Source organism: Nelusetta ayraudi, unplaced genomic scaffold, assembly GCF_046127955.1.
Source record: "Nelusetta ayraudi isolate G7.1 ecotype Tasmania unplaced genomic scaffold, CSIRO-AGI_Nayr_v1 ptg000011l, whole genome shotgun sequence".
In the NCBI taxonomy this organism is placed as follows: domain Eukaryota; kingdom Metazoa; phylum Chordata; class Actinopteri; order Tetraodontiformes; family Monacanthidae; genus Nelusetta; species Nelusetta ayraudi.
In genome coordinates, this window is record NW_027466061.1 from 16,170,204 (window position 1) to 16,191,237 (window position 21,034).

The 21,034-nt window shown below is 43.5% G+C and overlaps 1 protein-coding gene across 2 annotated transcripts; it reads right to left on the reverse strand.

Annotated features, from left to right (window-relative positions):
* Positions 1 to 104: 104 nt before the first annotated feature.
* Positions 105 to 16,840, reverse strand: LOC142885209 (oxysterol-binding protein-related protein 1-like). 2 transcript variants are annotated; one of them, XM_076021451.1, is made up of 28 exons: positions 16,476 to 16,840; positions 16,261 to 16,390; positions 16,090 to 16,175; positions 15,864 to 15,938; positions 15,636 to 15,747; positions 15,457 to 15,542; positions 15,005 to 15,149; positions 14,790 to 14,857; positions 14,204 to 14,248; positions 13,825 to 13,898; positions 13,567 to 13,630; positions 13,367 to 13,468; positions 13,130 to 13,255; positions 12,937 to 13,015; positions 12,580 to 12,686; positions 8,048 to 8,216; positions 6,614 to 6,797; positions 5,135 to 5,210; positions 4,361 to 4,495; positions 4,161 to 4,258; positions 3,177 to 3,359; positions 2,994 to 3,101; positions 2,628 to 2,717; positions 2,367 to 2,493; positions 2,176 to 2,292; positions 1,935 to 2,058; positions 1,712 to 1,802; positions 105 to 1,269 (listed from the first exon to the last, which is right to left on the reverse strand). In XM_076021451.1, the coding sequence occupies exons 2-28, from the start codon at positions 16,382 to 16,384 to the stop codon at positions 1,167 to 1,169; spliced, it is 2,898 nt and encodes a 965-aa protein (XP_075877566.1). In that variant the 5' UTR covers positions 16,385 to 16,390; positions 16,476 to 16,840; the 3' UTR covers positions 105 to 1,166. The 2 variants fall into 2 exon arrangements, with proteins under 2 accessions (XP_075877566.1, XP_075877567.1); XM_076021452.1 differs by having other exon boundaries at positions 16,706 to 16,801.
* Between the last annotated feature and the right edge of the window lie 4,194 nt (positions 16,841 to 21,034).

Sequence of the window (21,034 nt, forward strand, 5' to 3'; positions counted from 1 at the left end):
GGTGATGACTTTTGAACGGTTTCAGGTCTTTCATTTTAAAAGATTCCAAAGCAAGTTAACATTGAGTGTGTGAGACTCTCACAATGAAACAAACTGCTTAGAAGTGTAGTTAATAAGCCTTTATTTAGCAATAGTAGAAATTCTGATAAATAAAGCCAATACAGGAAATGAACCCGAAAACTACCCGTCAACAGGGAGGAATATCAAGAATATCCAGGGCTCACACAGGCCGAGTGATGCACATGCTTCTTTTGTGACGGCTTTTACAAGAGACAAAGATAAACACACACACACACACACACACACACACGTTCAAACTTGTGAATGCTGAGCTGCAGTCCCTGCTTTAGTACGGGTAGAAAAGGTGCTACTGTAACTACATTCAGGTAGATTCATGTGTAATGCTGCTGCTCTAAATATACACACAAACTACACTGTGCATAATCAGGATTTTCTTTTTTTCAAACTTTTGTGACAAACTGTTGTAGTTTTGTCCATGATAACTGCAACATTTATTTCTACAACCCATAAACAAGTAGTGTAGGTGTGACATCCATGTAATAAAAAATGAAAGGGGCTATACTTTCACCCTGCAATTCATTACAGCTGAGGGTGACTGTTTAAAGGTCCAATGTGTAGCATTTTTAGGGATTTATACCCATGCAATGGAAAAGGAAAAATACAAATGCATGATTCTTTTCCTCAAAGTCACAAGAAACAAATGGCGGTTTCTTTTCTATGTGCTAATAAGAATATATAGTTACATCAACAGATAACAGATAACAGATGTTTCTTATTGCCATGAGATGCTGCTGAATCTGACACCTTGGGCCTTTTAATATTTAACCAGAATTATGGACAAACTAAAACAGAAAATGCCCTTTTGCATCCTCCCATGTAACATTTCTATCATCACGTTCTAGTTTTCCTGAAACATACCTACAGTTTTCTGAGATCAAAATGATCAGACTATGCTTTTTTTTTTTTTTTTTTATCTCACACTTCTAATGAAAAAAATAAAGGTGTTGGGTTCATTAAGTTCTACAGCTTTACCTGCTGAAGGGCACTGATTCTTGCATGCGCTACAGAGTTCTGGCTAAACCCTCTAGTCTGACAGGGAAAGTGGATATGCATCTCTTAATGTCTAATAATAGTATATGTAATAATTAGTATATGTCAGGCAGCAGAGTGTACTTTCTGTCCCAGTAGCCTTTCAAGTAGAGCCAGTCCTGAGCTTTGTTGTGAGGGTTAGCACCTTGCTGGAACCATCTGTGGAAATAATAATAATAATATTAATCAGAGGAAAAGAAAACTTAACTGGACTACCATAATAAAGCTGCTGAAAAAAATAAAAATAAAAACACACAGCCTACACAAAAATAGAATCGTTTGGGCTTAATAGTGTCACACAAACGTCTGAAGACAAGTGTCAGACAAACGTCTGTCACTGATAGACATGATGCAATTATACATTTTTCCCAGAAGAGGGCGGTGCTGTGCAACACTTCACACCAAAGAAATGAAAATCTTTGCAAAGCTTTGAACCAGACCTCGGGCCGAGGGCAGCGTTCCTTGTCAAGAATAAAATGGGTGACAGCACAGCAGGCAAGAGAAGACAACAGGGGGGCGTTTACTTAAAATAAAACAGCCAATAAAATAAATCAGTAACAGGCCAAACCGCATCATGACATCATGTGAGACAAGGACTCACCTTGTTTTCCACTCATCTGTAGATTTAGTGCGGTTCTTCCGGGCTGTCCTTTGTTTTTCCTCAAGTCTTTTCTTCTCGGCACTCGCCAGATCTGCAAAATGTGACCATCAATCATCACAGACACCTGAATCATGACATCATGACACCTGAACACCAGCGGGTGGCGCTGTGGTGGTGGTGGTGGTGCAACAAAGACTTCATAGGGAAGCCTTGCACACCGTACCTATGTCTCCGATCTCCATGGCCTGGATATCAGGTCTGAGGCGGCTGTCAGTCAGAGGAATCACTCCCTCCATGCTCTTGTGCAGCTCATTCAGGTGCAGAGCGAATGTGGAGAATGCATAGAACTGGCAGAGAGATTAACACAGACGATGAAGCAACAAACCCACCGGATGCCGAGGCTGAATTTCTTTTATCTGGAATATGAACTGCGGCGCTTTTCATTCCCTCAGCCCCTCTGGTACCTGTGAGGAGTTGTGCGGCCGCGGCGTTATCTTCCAGATGAGCTCGCTGCCTGGGATGACCTGCACGGTCTCGGCGTCGGGCGGAGGCATCTCCTCCGGCTCCTCGTCCACGCTGCTCTGCTGGGGGTGCAAGCCAGCGTTTAGCGCGAGGTTCCACCCGATCGAGACGGGACGCCGTCGGCAGGACTTACCTGTTTAGCGCTCTTCTTCTCCTCCGAGTTCCTTTTGTCAGATTTTTTGTGGGCATCAAATGTGGCAGCATCCACCGTGTACAGGCATTCAGTCCACTTGCCATAGATCGCACATAACTTCTTTTTGCTGCAGGGGCGGAAACAAGCGATGGAACATCACAGCAGAATAGATTGTCTTCACTAATTGAATAATTACAAATTAACATGGTTTTCAGGCAATGTCAAACATCGGCTGAATAATGGAAGTGTTGGTTGAAATACCTTTTATCTAGGATGTAACCCTCCACTTTATGGAGCTCTTTCCCAAAGAGGCCACAGGGCTTGAATGTGATATTGCATCTCTCCCCGGTCCTGCGACAGAGCGACACGACTGTTAATCTATTCCCTTTCACAACTCCCTCCTCGGCAGGCTCAGCCTTTCAAAAATTAATTATCCCGCGCTGCTTTTCCAACAACAACCGTCCCAGTTTTGCTCCCTTGATCAATAGGCCGAATCTGAAAGTGGATCACCACACAAACACGACGCAGACGTTCACGCCCCAGGGCTGTGCGGGCGAGCGTGTCGGGCGTGCGTGCACTTGCTGCCAACGAGGACGGCACCTGCAAAGTGGAATTGGCTGTTCTTACTTGTGATTGATCACCTCCACGCTGCCGTACTGCTCAATCCAAAGCTGACCGACGATGATGTTGTGCACACAACAGGTGGGGTTCGTCCAGGTGTAGGCTTCGTTGTACCTGTGGAAAAGACTGCGGTTGACGGGGGGGGAAACGAGACGAAGCCGGGCTGCAGCCCGCAGAGTGTGCGGCTACCTGGGCAGCTCCAGAGTGATGATCCCCTTGGGCTCGGCTTCGATGCTCTTTCCCCAGAACTTCAGCTTGGGGTAGATAGAGCCGTGAAAGATGAAGTCGTCCTTCAGGCCCTCTGCTTGAAAGGCACTGACTGGAGGGTGATGGCTCACTTGCTCAGACACCCACCTGAAGCCCAAGTCCTCTCTGATCCGGGAAAAGAAATGTGTCTTGACGCCACAGGAAACTCCACAACATAGGTGTCAAACTCTGGCCCGCGGGCCAAATTTGGCCCGCAGTGTGATTACATTTGGCCCGTAAGGAAATACAAAATAACTACAAGATCTGGCCCACCAGTATTACACAGCACATGCATGGCTAATGCTCAGAATCTCAGAATGCCCTGCTGGTATTTTGGCACAGCAATCAGGACAGGACGTTCATTGAAGGATATATTATTATGACTTATTACTGGTTTATTGTTGATTTATATTTTTAAATTTATAATTAGCCAATGGGGAAAATGTTACTGTTGAAATTCAAATCAGAAGTCTGTTTTTTTTAATTTACATTTTATTTATTTTGATGAGTTTTTAAAAAAATAAAAATAAAATAATAATAATAATAATAATATGTATATATATGTATATATATATATATATATATATATATATATATATATATATATATATATATATATATATATATATATATGTATATATATACATATATAATTGGGTTTTGCATGTGTGCAATATTAAGTTATTTATTGTCTAGTATTAAGCTTTGCTTGTTCCATATTCAGGTTGAAGCAAAGCCAGTTTGGGTCTATATAAAAAGGTTCACTGTTCTCTCTAGAGGAAGTTTTCTTTCAGTAAATATCAATGTCGGCCCTCGGCTTTGTCCAAGTTTTACATTTTGGCCCTGTGTGTATTTGCGTTTGACACCCCTGCTCTACAACACGTGGTTTGTGCGTTTGCCGACACCCGCCGACACTCACTGCCTCACCTGACAAGCTCGTAGGTTTCTCCCAGGAGAGGGTTGAAGGGTTTCCCGGTCCTCTCCCACTGCGATGCAACGGCTGACACTGCAAACGCTGCGACGCACTGCGGGACGACGCCAGGTGTGGGATTTCACGACAATGCCGAATACATTAAAGCCTCCTGCCTTCGATTTGTTTCCAAGAGTCAACCTAAGCACAGCGGTACCTTCATCCTCTCCACAGAGTCGGTAGCAGCGTTGGCCTGGTGGATGAGTCTGGTGTGCTCCATGTATTCCGCTAACCTCTGGAGGAAACTCAGCGGCTCGTTGAATATTACAGGCATGGCAATCTTGGACAACTCCTGGAAGAAGATGGATTCAGAGACCTTCATGGATCTGTTCACTACCAGTTTAGCCCCATTCTATTATCTGCAGCTTGCCAGAGAGCCGAGCGAGCAAGCAAGTGGACAATAATAAATTGATTTATATTTTTGCATGTGTAGTAGTAAAAAAAAATGTATTTTTCTTTCCTCCATGTACAATATATGTTGCACAAGTCGAGTGCAAAACCACTCAACATTTCTTTTTTCACACAGGAGCAATAGCTTTGACATTGAAAAAAATAACATTTCAATCATAGTGAAGGGTGCATGATACTGGTAATGACTTTTCTAATGAATTTCCCAAACAGCATTTACCAGAAAATTACTAAGCTTGAAAAATCTTGAAAAGAATTTTGCTGGAACATTTAAAAAAAATAAATGTACTGTACTGATCCTCACTATTCGAACGCATAATTAGAACTAACAGAATAAAAGAATCACTCATGCACTCATCTGAAGTAAACTGCAGCCTGTTCAGAAAGATTTTTGAAGAAAATCTCTGGTTGTTCTGCTCTGGTCCAAATAAAAGTTGTGTCAAACGACTGTCGAGCATCAACGTCTCCAAGCACGAACACGGATCAGGTCTAGGAGGGATTATAGGGCGCCGTCTGTTCTCACCATGCCGATGCATTTCTTCAGGATGCTCCAGATGCTGACGTCGTTCCTGGAGAACATGGGAGCCGGCAGACAAGTTCTGCGAAAAAGCGGCAGAAACGAGGGAGGAGCCGAATCAGAACAAGAGAAGAAAACAGTGATTATAGAACAAAAATCAATGGAAAAAAAACACGGTTGTTGTATAGTTAATATGATATTAGACACTTTTTTTTTTTAAATGAGCATATGGTCGACTGATGGACAAAATCTCAAAAGAACATAATTAAAAGTTTTCTGAACTAGCTTTCTACCTGGCTTGGCAAAAACTAAACTGCATTGTTTGGTCTGCTTTACAGATACGCAGTGTCAAGACAGATGGCATCCTGGCACAAAGTGCAGAGGGAACAACACAATCACAAAGACAAAGTGATTACTTCAGCTAAATAAAGAGAGTCGGCAGTGCAGGGATTTACGCCAGACTCTTCATCTGGCCGGCTTTGGATTCTGGAAGATTCTTCATATATATGTTCATTTTGTGGCTGTCTTTTCTGGAATCTTTTTCAAATAAATAAACAAGTTAAGAACCTTTACCTTAAAAGTGTGTTACATGTCAATACAATCTGGGAGTGATATTTTAGGGGGGGATCAGAGGGAATTGATGCAGTCATGCAGAATTTCTTTAAATATTGAACGGCAAATATTTTAACTTTGATTTTTGTCTTTTCCCAACAACACTTTTCCATGTCATCCTAACTTAACAATCAGAAATATTACACTGACTGCATGTAGCTTAAACTTCACGGTCACCAGCCGTGAAGGGAAGTCACTGCAGGATGCCTTCAGGTTGAGACAATTTTCAAACAGCTGCACTTTCCATGGCCGTGTCTTTAAAAGACAAAAGTCAGGCCAAATAAACCAACCCCTCATAAATATTGACGGCCGGTCAAGCAGCCAGCTAAAGCACGCCCCTGTCTTCCAACCACTATGCTAAACCTGCGCAGGCTAAATTATTCATGGCTCAGTCGCTGGATTAAGGGAGACGCGGAGGCCATCGGCAAGAATCAGGCTGCCGCAGGAAAACAGAAGAAATTGTCAAACTGTCACGAACCCCTACTGAGCGCACGACCGTGTTTGTTAGCCTGGAGAGCCGCGCCGTGTAATGACAAACAGTCTGATTTATTCTCTGTGGATTGGGAGCGCAAAGAAAAACACCTGATGACAAAAGCAGAGTCGGAGCGGCGGTGTCCCATTACGCCGTCCTCTGGTCTTGCAGACTGAGGGCTACGACCTCAGATTTGCATTCCGAAAGAGCCACCTTTTGCTAGAGTTTGAGTTGCAAAAAATAAATCAAGAAGAAGACAAGAAATTGTCTCTCATCCCCGTTGCCAGTTTGCGCGCGCCGCGCTTTGAGACGTGCTCCGGCTGGAAAACGCCTGCGAAGCACTCCGGCGTTTCATCTCCTGCCCCACACAAAACAAGCATCGCATCCGCAGCGCGGCCCACCTGTGCGTCTCCACTCCGTTGTGCTGGGCCGCTTGGTTGCCATGGCCACCCTCCCCTGACATGCCGCTGGGCCCCCCGAGTGCGCTGTGGCGGTGGAGAAGGGAGGCGTCTTTCCCCTCGTCCTCTTCGCAGGAGTGGCTGGCCACTGACAGGAAGCCGCTCACAGAGAGCTCCGAGTCCGAGTCTGCGGGACGGCGGCGGCCAGGTGCGCCAGGTGCAGGGTCATGCCGAGCGTGTCGGGGCAGAGAGCAGACAAACACACATGGTACCCCGAGCTCAGGAGAGCGCCAGCCTAAACTAAACACTGTCTGCAAAACAAGCACCTGTGCGCTCCTGTTCCTATTGGACTGCCTCCACCTCCCGCTCCTCCTACTCCTCCCACCCACCGCCCGCCAAACCCCACCTGGGAATCGTGTTCCAATGAGAGGCTACAATCATTTCCTTCAGCACTGTTTGCTCAGCGTCTGGTGGAAGAGGCTCCTCCCTCACTACTGACACTGGTGACGCAGGTGCTACCATGAACACAGGTGTTGGAGTAGCAGTGTTGCAAAGAAAAAGGGCCCAAATCAAAAGATCTTGGTGCTGGTTTGTTACAAACATTTGATCAGCTCATCCCTGAAAATGTTCATACATTTTCAAAACACATTGGGAAGAAACTTTTGTTGAGAAGCTTTTAATTTGATAATCGCTGCTCTCCTCTACAGCACGACAGTGCAGTGCAATACAACAGAGGGCAGTATTTCCAAGTTAACTGTGCGCCTCATTTCCTTTCCTTTCTTCCATTGTTCATGATGGTGAACTAGTGTGTTTGGGAAGACTAACACAAGACACTAATCTATCAGGACTTGTTGTCTGTTTCCCTCACAAGGAAGGGAAGCAAGGGAAGGGTGAGTGGATGCATCGCACCAGGAACACTGGAGTTTATGCACCATAGAGAAACTTCACCATCACTTCAGAAAAGCATTGCATGATTTATTTTTATTTTTTTTTGGTCATATACTTGTGCACAACGTCCTACTTAAAACTCGTGCTGGCCTTTATGCATCCTTGGTGGAGGCAGCACGCTGACATCAGAGCAGCAGCAGGTGACGGAGGAGTACACGGCACCTGACAGAGCTGCCAACAGCTTCAAACGGACAGAAAAAGCTCCGTCGGTTCATGTTAGCGGCCATGAGCGGCCACAAACGAAGCTTGCGTCTGCTGCCAAATTGCCCGAGTGTCAGCTGACAGCGCCAAGACCAAGTCTGGCCCAGCTAACTTTGGCATTGTTCACTAAGTATATACAGGAATGGTATAAACTGAACATATGCAACAGAATCTCATGAACTTGTGCCTGAATGTTTGCACAAAGGTCTGATTTTACAAAGAGGCCTTTAGCTGAACAAAGCACAGCAGAAAAAAACAACACAAAGTGTTTAGTGAGGAGGCGCTGACCTGACACAGCATCAAAGAAATCATCTTCATTGAGGATGCTGAGTGTGGAAGACCTGCCGCTCCTGCACAGCGACTGCTGGAGTTGGTGCTGCTCAGTCGCTAACGCCTGCAGCGCCTCGGCCAGAGCTTTGTTCTTCTCCACCTCCTGCTCCACCTTCAGACTCCACACCTGGGGTGACCAGGACACAGGCACAGCAAAGGTGGATGAAAGACGTCTTGTACAGACACACACACACACACACACACACACACACACACACACACACACACACACACACACACACACACACACACACACACACACACATATGTAGAATATACATTTGATCCAATATGCAAACAAAGCAGACCGCCCTGCTGGTGAACCTGTGACAGGAAAAGAGTTTGATTGGTAAAGTTTGGATCAGTTTCTGTCAGTGCCACGTTGTGCGTGTGCGTGTGTGTGTGTGTGTGTGTGTGTTTCTTTGTTGTGAACCTGTCCAAAGATCTGGTTTCGTCCAGTCGGAAACCAACACCCCTGTCTCAGCCAGGATAGAGTGTCCCTCCAGGGCAACCTGAGCCGGGCCACAGTGCGACAGACCAGATCACTGTTTCTTGTTGTCTAACGTCGGGATCCTCTGCCAGCCCACAAAAGATGGACAAACTGTTGTGCAGTAATTGATAAAACAAAAACAGTGCAAACTGCCAATACGAAAGCTGTATGGAGGGAAATGGGAGATTGAGAATGGCAGAGGAAATGAGAGAAAGCGGCACAGAGCCGAAGACTTCTTTGAATCCTACCATCTATACCTCACTTTATCCGCCAAAGACAGCATAAACACTGCTATTATGTGTCATCACATCAAGAGTTTTGTTCCAAAAATCAGCAGCATTCCGTATAACTGCCGCCAATCATCATTGTTTACTGATGTTTCCCAACAATCAGATGTGTCATACGGCTGCCAGCTGGGGACTGGAATGAAAAGATCCAATGTGTTCATATTTTGGCATCTTTATCGAGTGAATTGGGGATGTTTGTTGATGTGATGATTTTTCTTGGCATATGCTGTGATAGCACCGTTTGGCAGCCTTATTTTTTCCCACTCCCCCCCCCCCCCCCAAAAAAAAGCAGATTTGTTTCAGAAAACTTTAGTAGGAAACTTTTTTAGTGTTTTCACAGGAGAGGAGCAAATCTGCTGCTTTGTTGGTGAAAGGTTTTTGGATAAATAATTACTCCAATGGAGTAATAATACACATCTAAAAATGGGTGTATGAGACCTTCAAATGAGCTAGCGGTTAATTACAAAAAGAATACAACTAGGTGAACTAAAGGCAGACAGGACCGACCAGAAAAAAACTTATTTGTGTATTTTCAGCAACACGAGTCGCTGAACTTGCTGAAACTCCTAACCTTTCCAGCCGCACATCAGCCGCTCCCTTTTAATCCAAAAATCCCTCTGCTCTGTGTCGACCAGGGGCTCTCGTCTACTTGAAAGCAGACAAAGCACTGCACATGTAATTGAAAATCTTTCCAGCTCCTCTCAGTCAATGTTGACCTCCGGTTGAGGATGCCAGACCCAACAATTTCACCCTCTTGACATCGTGATGACACTGGCTACCAAGATCATGTTGACATATGCCGGAAGAAATAAACAATCCTGCTGGTGAAGTGTGTGAGCCAGCCACGTGGGAGGCAGCTCAGCTCTGTGTGAACAGTCCCCGTCGCAGCCACTTGGCTGAAGAGCCCATGCAAGGACTGAACACTTTTATTGTGCGACCATCCCAGCCAGCTCTTTAGCTCCCACTGCATCCTCTCGCCCGAGTACAAATGCTCTATTTTAAGCTCTGTTCAGGCTGTGTGCAGCAGCAGCTTCTGCAGCCTGGAAGGGAAGCCTCTCCTTGGCCGGCTCCCCCTGAGGGGTGCAGCCTTTCTGCTCTATGTGTTCTCGCTCCTAAAAAGCACATTTCCAGGGCTTGAAACAGGAATCTCTGAGCACACGCGGGTACAAACAGCTCCACCGCAGCTGCTGGCTAAAAAAAGAAAGGGACAATCATTCTATTTCAGTCATAATATAAGTGCTGTGAACTGACCTAAACTGATACGTTGACCTGGCACCTTTCTGCGTATTGACAAACTTTGGGTGACTGAACATACACGCACTTTACTTGTCAAACCTTTGCATGAGCTGTGAAGGCTGGAACCCTCGCGAGGAGCTCCGAGAACAGCCCCAGTTTAGTCTAGCTGGTCTGAGGTGACAGTCAGTGGGTAGCTAGCTCCCGCAGCGATGGCTGAGGTAAAGGTCAATCTACAATTTCTGCCCTCAACAATCCACGAGGGATTAAAAAAAAAAAAAAAAAAAGGATACTGCGCCACTATTCTTCAGCTCTGACAGCTCTGCTTATCTGTGTGTCACCACTTAGAGGTTTCATGCTGTAAGCCTGTTTGTTGCCTTGACAGCTGTAAAAGCCCTCTGCCCAGGTTGAGTTTATAAATGTGCGTGGCGCTGCCACAATCCACTGGAGGTTTGGTTGTCCCACACTGTCTATCAGCAGCCCCCATCTTCCTTCCCCGTATAAAGACGCAGGATCAATTTCTTGCTGTGTCGTCTCAAAGCCAGGCAATTTTCACTGCAGGAATATGGCACCACTGACTGGCAGATAGTGAACAGCATGGGTATTGTATATTAAGGCCAGGAAGAAAAAAAAAAAAACACACACACATGCAAGTGCCAGCAAAGCAAATAGAGGCATCTGTGTTGGGACAATGGGAATACAGGATTAGAGTTAATGCTGCCTAATGCAGCCAATCTCAGCAGTGTGAAATATAATCCAGTTAGTCGACGTGGTGGCTCCATATTAATCGGACCAGGAGATGTAACATGGTTGTTGATGCATTTTTTCCGTATACTAGTTCTTTTTCTTTTCCTTTCCTTTCACAAATAACTGTACTGCCCATTAATATGACACTATGATATGAGAATAATATGAGACCACTGATGTTTTTAGCCTGCTTGTATTAACACTGCTGACTTAATCCCTGTGACAGGAGAGCAGCTGCTGCCAATTCATACCGAGATAATGCGAGCTGGCAATGCATACACTCCTGTGTAAACATGCCATGTTCAGTCATTGTTGTGCAGCATTATGGGCAGCTGAGAACGTCCTCGCAGGTTGGTAGAGACTCAGTCATTCACTTATCTGCATGTGGAGCCAAAAGCCAGGAAGGGCTTTTTAAACTATATTAATGTCTCCATGGCACTAGTGTTGGGCTGATAGGGCACCATTTCCCCACATATCCCTATACCATGAGCATGCTAGTACTGCTGTATTCAGACACTGAAATTCTCCTCAAACCTGAAAGAATAACAAGAGAATAAAAAAAAAAGAAGATTTGGGTCGGAACCTGTGGCAAAATCATTTTAAAAGTGCTTGGGACAGGTTTGACTGACACTATTTCAAATGTATTTCCCTCACTTCTGCACCTCTGCTTTGACAGATATACAAAATAGGAGGGCCAACTCACTGTGAAAAAACAGCAAACAACAGTATTGCATCTAGCACCACACTGAATCTGCTCACTGTCTACATCACTAAACTGGGAATGATCCTTTCAGCATAGAGTATCAGCACAGCCTCTTCTTCTGAACACACCAGAAACGGAGGAGCAGCAAACAGACAGCAGAATATTCTCTCTAATTTCCTGTGTGCCAAACTTTAAACACAACAACAGAAGTCATCTCTGGGAGGTACGATGCAAAGACAGCCTGTTTTTAAGCTGATGACGGAAAAACAGGAAAAGACATAAAGGAGACAAGAAGCGGACTTGGTTTGTACCTGTATGCAGAGTGCTGTAAGTGTCTCTCCTTCATCTGGTGCTCAGATGCTCTGGCATGTGCACGAGTGCCTGCGAGCGCGTATTTAGCCAGTGTGAGCTTGAATGAAGCGTCTCCGGCTGAGTCTGAATGTGCACGCGCTAGAGTTACCTCGCTTAATGCTCAGCCTTTCCCTGGAGCAGGACTGTGTGGATTCCAGTCCAAGAGGCGTGTGCATGTGCGCGGGTATCTGTGCGTGCGTGTGTGTGTGTGGATCTGCAGGCTGAATGCAGACGTAAGCATAAATGTGGATCACGTCGGGGTCCTTAGTACAGACGTGCCAGTGATTACCACACAGTTCCTCCTGCATGTCCGACGTGCACGGCAACATGGACAGATGGACCCGGTCACAAGCGTCCGCTCACACACACCTCACACCTAGCATGTGTCGAGGGAACCAACAAGAAAAGGGGAGGGGCCGGGGGATTTTGCAATCACTTAACATCGTCCTATCCTGCCACGGGGAATGCAGCGTGCGAGGGTACGACAGACAGTCAATGAGATGAAGATTCAGACATTGGCAGCAGCCTGAAGAAAAAGAAAATAAAACTGGCCAGGAAATTACATGGAGCACAAGATATAGTACGAGATCAACTTGAAAGCCTCTGTGGTGCTGAGGAAATGAAATTGTGTGTGATGTGATGGTGGGAAATGATTGAGACCACGACGTTGCTTGCTAACCTCCTCTTGGTTTGACAGCAGTTCAAGGCACAGCTGGAGTGCAGCACAGGTTTCACTGGAGAGCCCGCTGGTCTCTTTGGCTTTCAGAAGCAGGGGGGCTGCCACTGCTTTAAAAAGAAATGCATACGGATCATCATGGCAGGTAGGCTCAAGGTAGTAGCCTCTCAGTCTCCTCCATTTCCTGTTGTAGTGTGCGCTTATAAAGCGCTAGCATTTCCAATATCCCTAGAAATGAAATGTGTAAAGCTATCTTTGCATTTCCTACACACTATAAAATGTCCTAAACATTTTTAGAGGTTAAGATATATTGTACAGTGTCATTAACAGCGTTGGTCTCAGATAAATTCTAGGACTTACCACACTTCTCCTCATTTTTCACCATGGTCGCAAATATTGACACTTGACTCTCCAGCTTCTGCTGGAGTGTATTGGCTGCCTGCAAGAGCAAAGGACCAGATGAATGGCTTTATATTAAAATCTTACTTCTGCAATTCCACATTTTATGCACCATCACTAAAACAACACCAAATTCTTTTCTTTTTTTTTTTACCTGAAGGGCAAGGGAGAGGCTCTTCACAGTTGAGCTGTTGTCACCATTTACAATGTCTACAATCTTCTCCTGGATGCCCTGGCGTGTGCCCAAGCAAGCGTGCGCCTCAAACGCATCCATCCATCTCTAAATGCACAAGTACCAGTCACTTTAACATGGCCAGCCTTATGGGATAGATGGCAGTGAGAAATGGATTGGAAGGAGGGAGTGTTCAACAACAAGAGGGTCACGTCTCACTTTTCTCGTTGCCACTGAGCCCGTCTTTGAAGGCACCCTAAAAGAATGGACAGTGTCATCAAAGCACCTGAGCATGAAGAAGCAATGATCCCATGGTTTCACCTGGAATGAAGGGAAAAAACAACAACAACCAAAAAACAAAAACTCCACAGGACATCAGCACAGCAGCAGTCACAGAGCATCTGTGCGCTTCTACTCACCATGCAGTAGGACTGTGCTAAAGGAATGGAGCCCTGCTTTCTGACACCAGCTTGTGCATCAGCTCTAGAAGAGAGAGCAGAGGACGCAGAGGTAGGCTTCGTCGTGAGGATGATCTTTTCATTTATGCTTTTAATTCATTATGCATCCATTATGCTATATTAGATTATATATATACAATCTATAATACAGTACATTATTAGATTAAGACATCTCTTTCAATATATCAATGTCAATATAGAAAGAATGTAAGAGCTCACTGTCTGCGGTACCAGGAGAGAGTTCCATCTTCAATGACCACCCAGTGGGTTCGCCAACCGAGAAAGCGTGAACTCTCAAAGAGTAAGACCACAACAAATGCATAATGCAACTCATGTAACTCATAGAAACACTCAGATTATACTCAATATGCCACAAAGTATCCAAACATTGAGGATAAAATGTTATTTCAAATAAATGATAGCATTTTAGAGGCATTATATGCAGAAAAAAATGACCAAGTCATTACAAAGATTTTTTTAAGTACCCCCAACGGTCAAAACAGAAAATATTGATGATACCTTCAAATATCAATAAGTCAGAAGAAAAAACATTGCCTGACAAATGAGGGGGGAAAAGAAAACCGTAGCATCTGCGTACCTTCCAAAGAGGCCCCTCAATCTTCTGCACTTCTTGTATCACATCCTTTGTGGGCAAAAAATACATTTGTTTACAGTTTTGTTTCGTCAATAAAGATCTCATACATCAAATATTTAGGAAAGTGGACTCTAGTGCAGTGGGCTAAAGATGATCTTTACAGTGATGCAACTTTGTTTTGATAAAAAGCAAACAATACACTTTAAATGTATTGTTACCATATTAAAGAACAGTTTAAGGCTGAGTCTCCTGTTTCATTTCTACCATGACTCTGCAGTGCTGTACTGAAACTGTGCCAAGCTTGTTGGCAATTCAAGCAGAAGCAGGTCTGATCTTCACTGCTGTCTCTGGTTTTAATTCCAACCACTTCCCAGCCCCATTACACCATTGCAAACTCACCATGTTTTTAAATGGTAGGAGGAGTAAATGGGGATTGAGTTGTCATTAGACCTCAATCAATCAATAAGATGGCCGAGAAAAAATACTCCTGCCATTTGCAAGACAACAGTGTCCACATTATCATTTAAGAAAAAAAATGACATTGGCAGCACAGTGAGACCTAAGTATTGAACTACTTATCTGTACCTACTTTGTCCTGATAGGCTGCGAGAATCAGTCTCAGTTCTTCACTGCAGGCCAGGTCTAAAGCTGTCTGACCTACAACACAGTCAGCCATACAAAGATTGTCGTTTGTACGTTTGAATTTTTGCATTAAAAAATAAACGTGAGGTTTTAAAAAAAAAAAAAAATCACAGACCTTCACAGTTGACATTACTGCAGTTAAGTATTGCGTAAAAAGTATACCATTTCTGTTTTTAATGGAGGGGTCAGCTCCAGACTTGAGCAGCTTTATGATGCATTGCTTCTGCCCTCTGTAGGCTGCACAGTGTAACGGAGTATTCCCCACTGAGTCCCTGCAGTGGATGTCTGGTTCGTCTTTCCCACTCAGCTGATGTCATGATGAAGTTGAGCAGGAAGAAAAGAAATCAAGGAGTCCAAGAATCCAACTACACGTAAAATAAAACATACTCATACGGAGACAGTAGTCATTTACACTGACTTATTCGTCTTTGGCCAGTCAAAATATACCAGGCCAATACAAGCTGAGTTTTTGAGGTAGGCCAGATAAGTTTTGCGAGAAGAATTTATATAAATTTGTGTATTTCGTACAATTTGAGAGACAGCAGAAGACATGAAGTGTGACGGTTTTTCAACTGTAATACAAGTTGGCACATTAGATCAGATCACTTCCTGACCATGTTAGACAGAGCGGAGAGGTCTCCTTCTCTGGCCGCTCCCAGTAACTTCTCCTCCAGCCGCCGTGTCTCTCTTCTCTCTGCGGCTGTGCGAAGCAAACACTCTGATAAGACCGGGAAAACAGCAAGAGCTGCAGGACTGAGAGAAAGGGAGGGAATAAAGTCCAATCCCTTCATACCCTCCAGCATTGTAATGATTTCATCATCTTCCGTCACATCTTTGGGGATTTGCGCAGTTCCATTGATTATGCTGGAGGAGGCGTTGTACCGCAGCAGCAAGAGCACAATCTCCTGAGGGGTTCAGTTTAGAAACAAAGCAACAAGTCTGACCATTGGTTAACGTCACTTGAAGGATTCAACACAAACGAAAAAGACCTCCAAGACCAAGTGACAATTCATTGTTTTACCTTTCGACCAGTGAAGGCTGCTTTGTGAAGGGGAGTGTCACCCATGTTGTTCTGCAAATTGGCATCAGCGCCGGCCTGCAAGTGGATCTCTAAAAGTAACCTCACTGCCTGCATATATAGCGCGCACGCGCGCGCGCGCGCACACACACACACACACACACACACACACACACACACACACACACACACACACACACACACACACACACACATCCCACCTCCTTACCTTGAGGAGCTCCTCCACAACGTCCTTGTGCCCAAAGTTTGTGGCCAGGTGAAGGGGTGTCCATCCACAGCTGGCTTTAGACTTGGCTGCAGTGGCAGAGACAAACACGATTTAAAAATAAATAAATAAATGAATGAATAATAATAATAATCCAGGAAGCGCTTTGCTTACATCTACAGTTGATGTCGAGAGGCAGGCCGTGGTCAAGCCTGGACTGAAGGAGCCGCTGGATGTGAGGACAGCCGCCCTCTTTAGCGTCAAGGAGGAGCTGCTCCTCGGGTGTGTCTGCCTCCATTCACACCTGACAACGGAAGGATGGCAGCGTAGACTGTATTTATCAGCTCTGTCTAGCATGTTTATTTGTTGTATCAGTGTGTTTGGTTTACCTCGACTGTAATCTAATTAAACTTTAAATGTGACGGAGGACGGGCGGCCCGAGGAGGGCTAGGCTAGCCCGAACCGACCTGTGTGCGACCAAGCTAGCTTTCTTCAGTGATTACAAAGTGGCGAGAGCTCCTATAATTACATTCAAACGAGCCTCAAGTTTACTTCTGTAGCATGAGCGAGAATAATCGAATTTAGAGGTTGAGAGCTGTGCATTCGTTTAGTCTCCAACCTGTTGTGTCTAAACTTTGGTCCGCTGCTCTCACAGAAGTTTGGGAGACACACAACAACAAGAAGCGCCGCCGCCGCCGCCGAGTCGAAACTTGAGCAGGATGTCAAGGGCTCGTCACGTGACCGAGAGGCTGTCTAACAGGTGCACGCGGGGGCGGAGTTGTGTGTCACACACGCGTGCTTCAGAAATACCCACAAATAACAGCTCGTGATACTACCAAGATTGCAGCAGCAGCTGCTGCTAACAGTGACGACAATAATGCCAAGAAAAAGGAAAAAGTAGGAAAATTATTTTTCCTTTAAAAATAAATAAATAAATGAATATTATTACTTGCAGTGGGGGCAATAGTGTTTCTCACATTTACTTATTAGTTATTATCAGGAACAAAGCAGACGTGAAAGGGTTATATGTGTCAAGTTATTTGCTTCGAAAGTGACTGTATTTTAGTGCGTGGTGATTCTCCATTTATTGTGGCAGTATTGTGTGGCAACTTGATGACGTGGCTCGATGTTTCATGAGGACCACAATGGAATGTCCAGAACTTTTGTGTTTTTGTCCTTGATTGCTGACTGTGGGTTCTATTGCATAGTTGCTAAGGCGACTGAACCAAATCAAACCATTTCAAGGATGCATTTTTGTTTGGAAACTCTTCCTTTGTGTCCACTCTGGTGAGATGATTTGTTTTAATCTCAACAGGAGATAAACAGCATAACAGAGAACTTGAGGATTTAATTTTAAGGAACTCTTTTTGAATGGCTTTGAAAGTCCCTCAGACCATTGACTTGCCTGAGTGACGGTCAAATCAGACAGGATGACATGAGGTTTTGGCTGCAAGTCATCCCTCAAGGAGAGATTCAAAGATGAGTTAATTAGTCACCCATAAGAAAAAAACACATATATTGATAGGGAAACCTCAATTACAACGCTAATGCATGAAGCTGCAAAATCAAAAATATGCTGGGGATTGTTGAACATCAAGTCTAACCACTAAATTTTTCCAATGTCTGTGACTCAAAGCTGAGGTATTTAAATGGACTCACCAACAAACAAACTGAGGCCAGCAGCTGTGAAGCATCTGGAAGAATAGCTTCACAGGGAAGTCCTGAAACTGAGGAGAATTAGGCTAAGCAAAGCTCAGTGGACCTGTAGATGTGACTGGTGGCTTTGCAGAAAACTGTGACTGACAAACCGTGAAGGCTAAAATCTGCTCCATCTCCTTTGGCACCGTAACTTCCAGCATCTTATCACATCAATCTGTTAGTATTTCTAATCATTCTCTGTGTGTTATTTTAAACAATAATGCCAAAACAAAGAGACCCCTTTTGTCATGACTTGTATTGTGGCTCTTCATGTTTCCTGTTCTCACTTTCTCATTGATTTCTACACTTACCTAAACCCTGAAGCAGACAAATAAATTTGATACATGTTTATTTTGTTCAAAAACAACCGCCTTTACATTTCTCTTGTCCACACATATTAGTCGGTCATCACCATCAGTGGCTAGAGTTACAGCAACACAGACGTTAACATGGCATATTCATCAATTCAGGTCTGTTGAGGGAAGGCTCACAGGGTTAGTTCTCGCTAATTAGCATGGCAATTATTGTAAGCTGTCACAGTTCTTAAGCAATGGGGTGGACCGTGTGTGCTCCAGAGCGTAATCCCTCACAAATTACAAGATAATGGAGGCAGAGAGAGGCCACTGCTTCAAAAGGAACCAAGAGATAGAATCCCCAGCAGGGGACATTTTAGGGATATGCAGGGAGAGAGCTGGCGAGCAAAGGAAAGGTAGACGACAGAAGCACGCCATGTATTCCCTTCACATAGAGCGAACTGAACAGGGGAGGCTCAATTAACTCTGCAGATGACTGGTGAAAAAGGAAAGTTGTTACGTGTGGGTTTGCCATTTCAATCAGTGATGGGAAAGAAAGAAAAATATCCACGTTCTACTGTAGACACGTTGACCTGCTCTTTACATTATTAACACACTTTAAATTGATGTCTATAAAATTAATAAATTGTAAGATTTTCAGCTTGGTTCAAAAGTAATCTGCAATCTAATGAATGATGCTTAACACAAGCCTTCCTTGACCAGCAACAAGTATTAAAGTTTTGTTTACACCAGGGATTGCCATAATAACCAGTGTATTAAAAAAAATATAACATAAAGAAAAACATTGTAGCAAAGAAACATTTCCTCCTTTTACTTGGTTTTGTACACAGTCTTTAATTATGTTTCTTATTTTATTTCTCAAATAATAAATATACATTCTGCCTCTGGCTGATCCTTTTTGGTCCAAAAAAGAAAGAAAACAACCTTTCATTTTTATCTTAATGAACCATCTTTTTTTGTTTTTGTTTTTTTTTAGGAAATAAATGGTTGCAGGTAATTTGATTCTTTATGTGTCATATGGCCTTTAATATGGAAATAAGCCCAAATGCCATGTTTATTAACAAAGTTTATAGTGCTTGATAAACTAACTTTCTCTTCAATTATGGTCTCCTGACACATGCGTTGCCTTGCTAAAATGCTTTCAGTCTCTTCTTTGAATGAGCCCCAGTGCATTACTGTATTGAGCTATTATATCCACTGGGGCATTGTTGATGTTTTCTGATAAATTGTCAGATTAAAACACATCTATTCATAGGGAGAAAATTATTCTAAAATAATTGCTCTAATACTGTAGAGTAAATGTGGTGCCATTTTGGGATAACATGCCTCTTAGGTGCCTGTTAACCTGTAGTGGGGAAATTGATTTGAATATTTGCATAACAATGTGTGCAGTTTATTATAAGAGCAAGACTTGCCAAAGCACTTGTGTAATGATAATCATAACGGATGCATCATCATAACGTAACTTAGAATTATTTTTCTATTTCTAAGAATGCCAACATTTAAAGTTTCATTTTGAAACACACGTTCTTAATAACACAAGGCTTAACTGCATTATTAGCCTTCCAAACAAATGTTGACATGAGGGTGGGACTCACTGATATAGCATTAATCAGCATGGAGCTTTTGAAAATGAGATAAAAAATTTAACAAGTGAATATGCAGCCGTGAAGAGACACGCCCTCAGCATATCAATGAGCCTCTGTTGATCAGGAGCAGAAGATAAATGCCACAAGACTTCAGTTTCCAAAGAGACTGTGAGGCTGTGGGACCAACCAATTATGACTTCAGTGACCCAGTTCTAGCCTGTTAAGAATATCCAGAAAATTATACTTTGATTCACTATTAACTTTGATTAGATTAGATTAGATTGAACTTTATTGATCCCAAATTGGGAAACTAGGCTGTTGCAGCAGTCAAAAAGAAATACAAAAAGTGAAAATAGAGGAATAAAAATAAACTATACAGTAGTTATAGTTACAGTTAAAGGCTGGTGAAACTATACAGTAGTTACAAAATATACAATAAAAAAAAAATCCAATCAATCTATTTACAACAAACTATTTACAACAAACCAGACGAATAGACCATCTTGTAACTCTTTGTCAATTTGATTCCAGACCTTAGTCTTTCTAACTTTAGATTATTGCAAAATTACTACTGTTGTTATGCTCCTAAAGCTGTAGTTCCATGTATGGCCAGACGCTCAGAAAAATTCTCATCAACAAATTTAGCTTCATTAGACAAACTACCCCAAATGTACCTAGCTTGCATGTAAAAAAAATAAATACAGATTTTTTTTTTTCAAATCTTTTAAAGGAAGTGATAAGGGTTAGATCACATACACTCTCAAATCAACAAACCTAGTCACAATTGACATGATCATCAAATTAGGAGTTTTATAATTAATCGCATAAAGATTGTGTGCAGAGAAGTATTTCTTGCTAAGAACAACAGCACATTGTTTCTATGACTTGGAAGCACTGGGCTTAGGTATTCAGAAGGAACGCAAAAACATCAGAGATGTTTTTGTTTCATGTCACTATTGATTAGTGGGCTGGCACTCTGTTACTGTCTGACAGCAACCGCGCTGCACCTGAATATTAGAGTAATAGTGATCCACAGCAGGGCACAGCATAATCAACAACACTGGAGCATCTCTCTGTGGCACGGTCTTGTCTGCCTGAGTGCCCTCCATTTCCAGATGACTCACTGCACTTGTGTTTTCAAATGAGGCGGCTGCGCACCTGCCAAATAACTCGCTTTCCAAACTGTCTTCATTATGCATGCCGGTGCCATATATATATATATAGAAATTAGATGAGCGATAGCCTAATTAAATTTGGATAAATAGACCCCGGACTGTGGGGGTGATATGCCACCACTCCCCTCCCTCCATGTTGTGAAGTGGAGCCTGGTGATGTAATGCAGGGTTG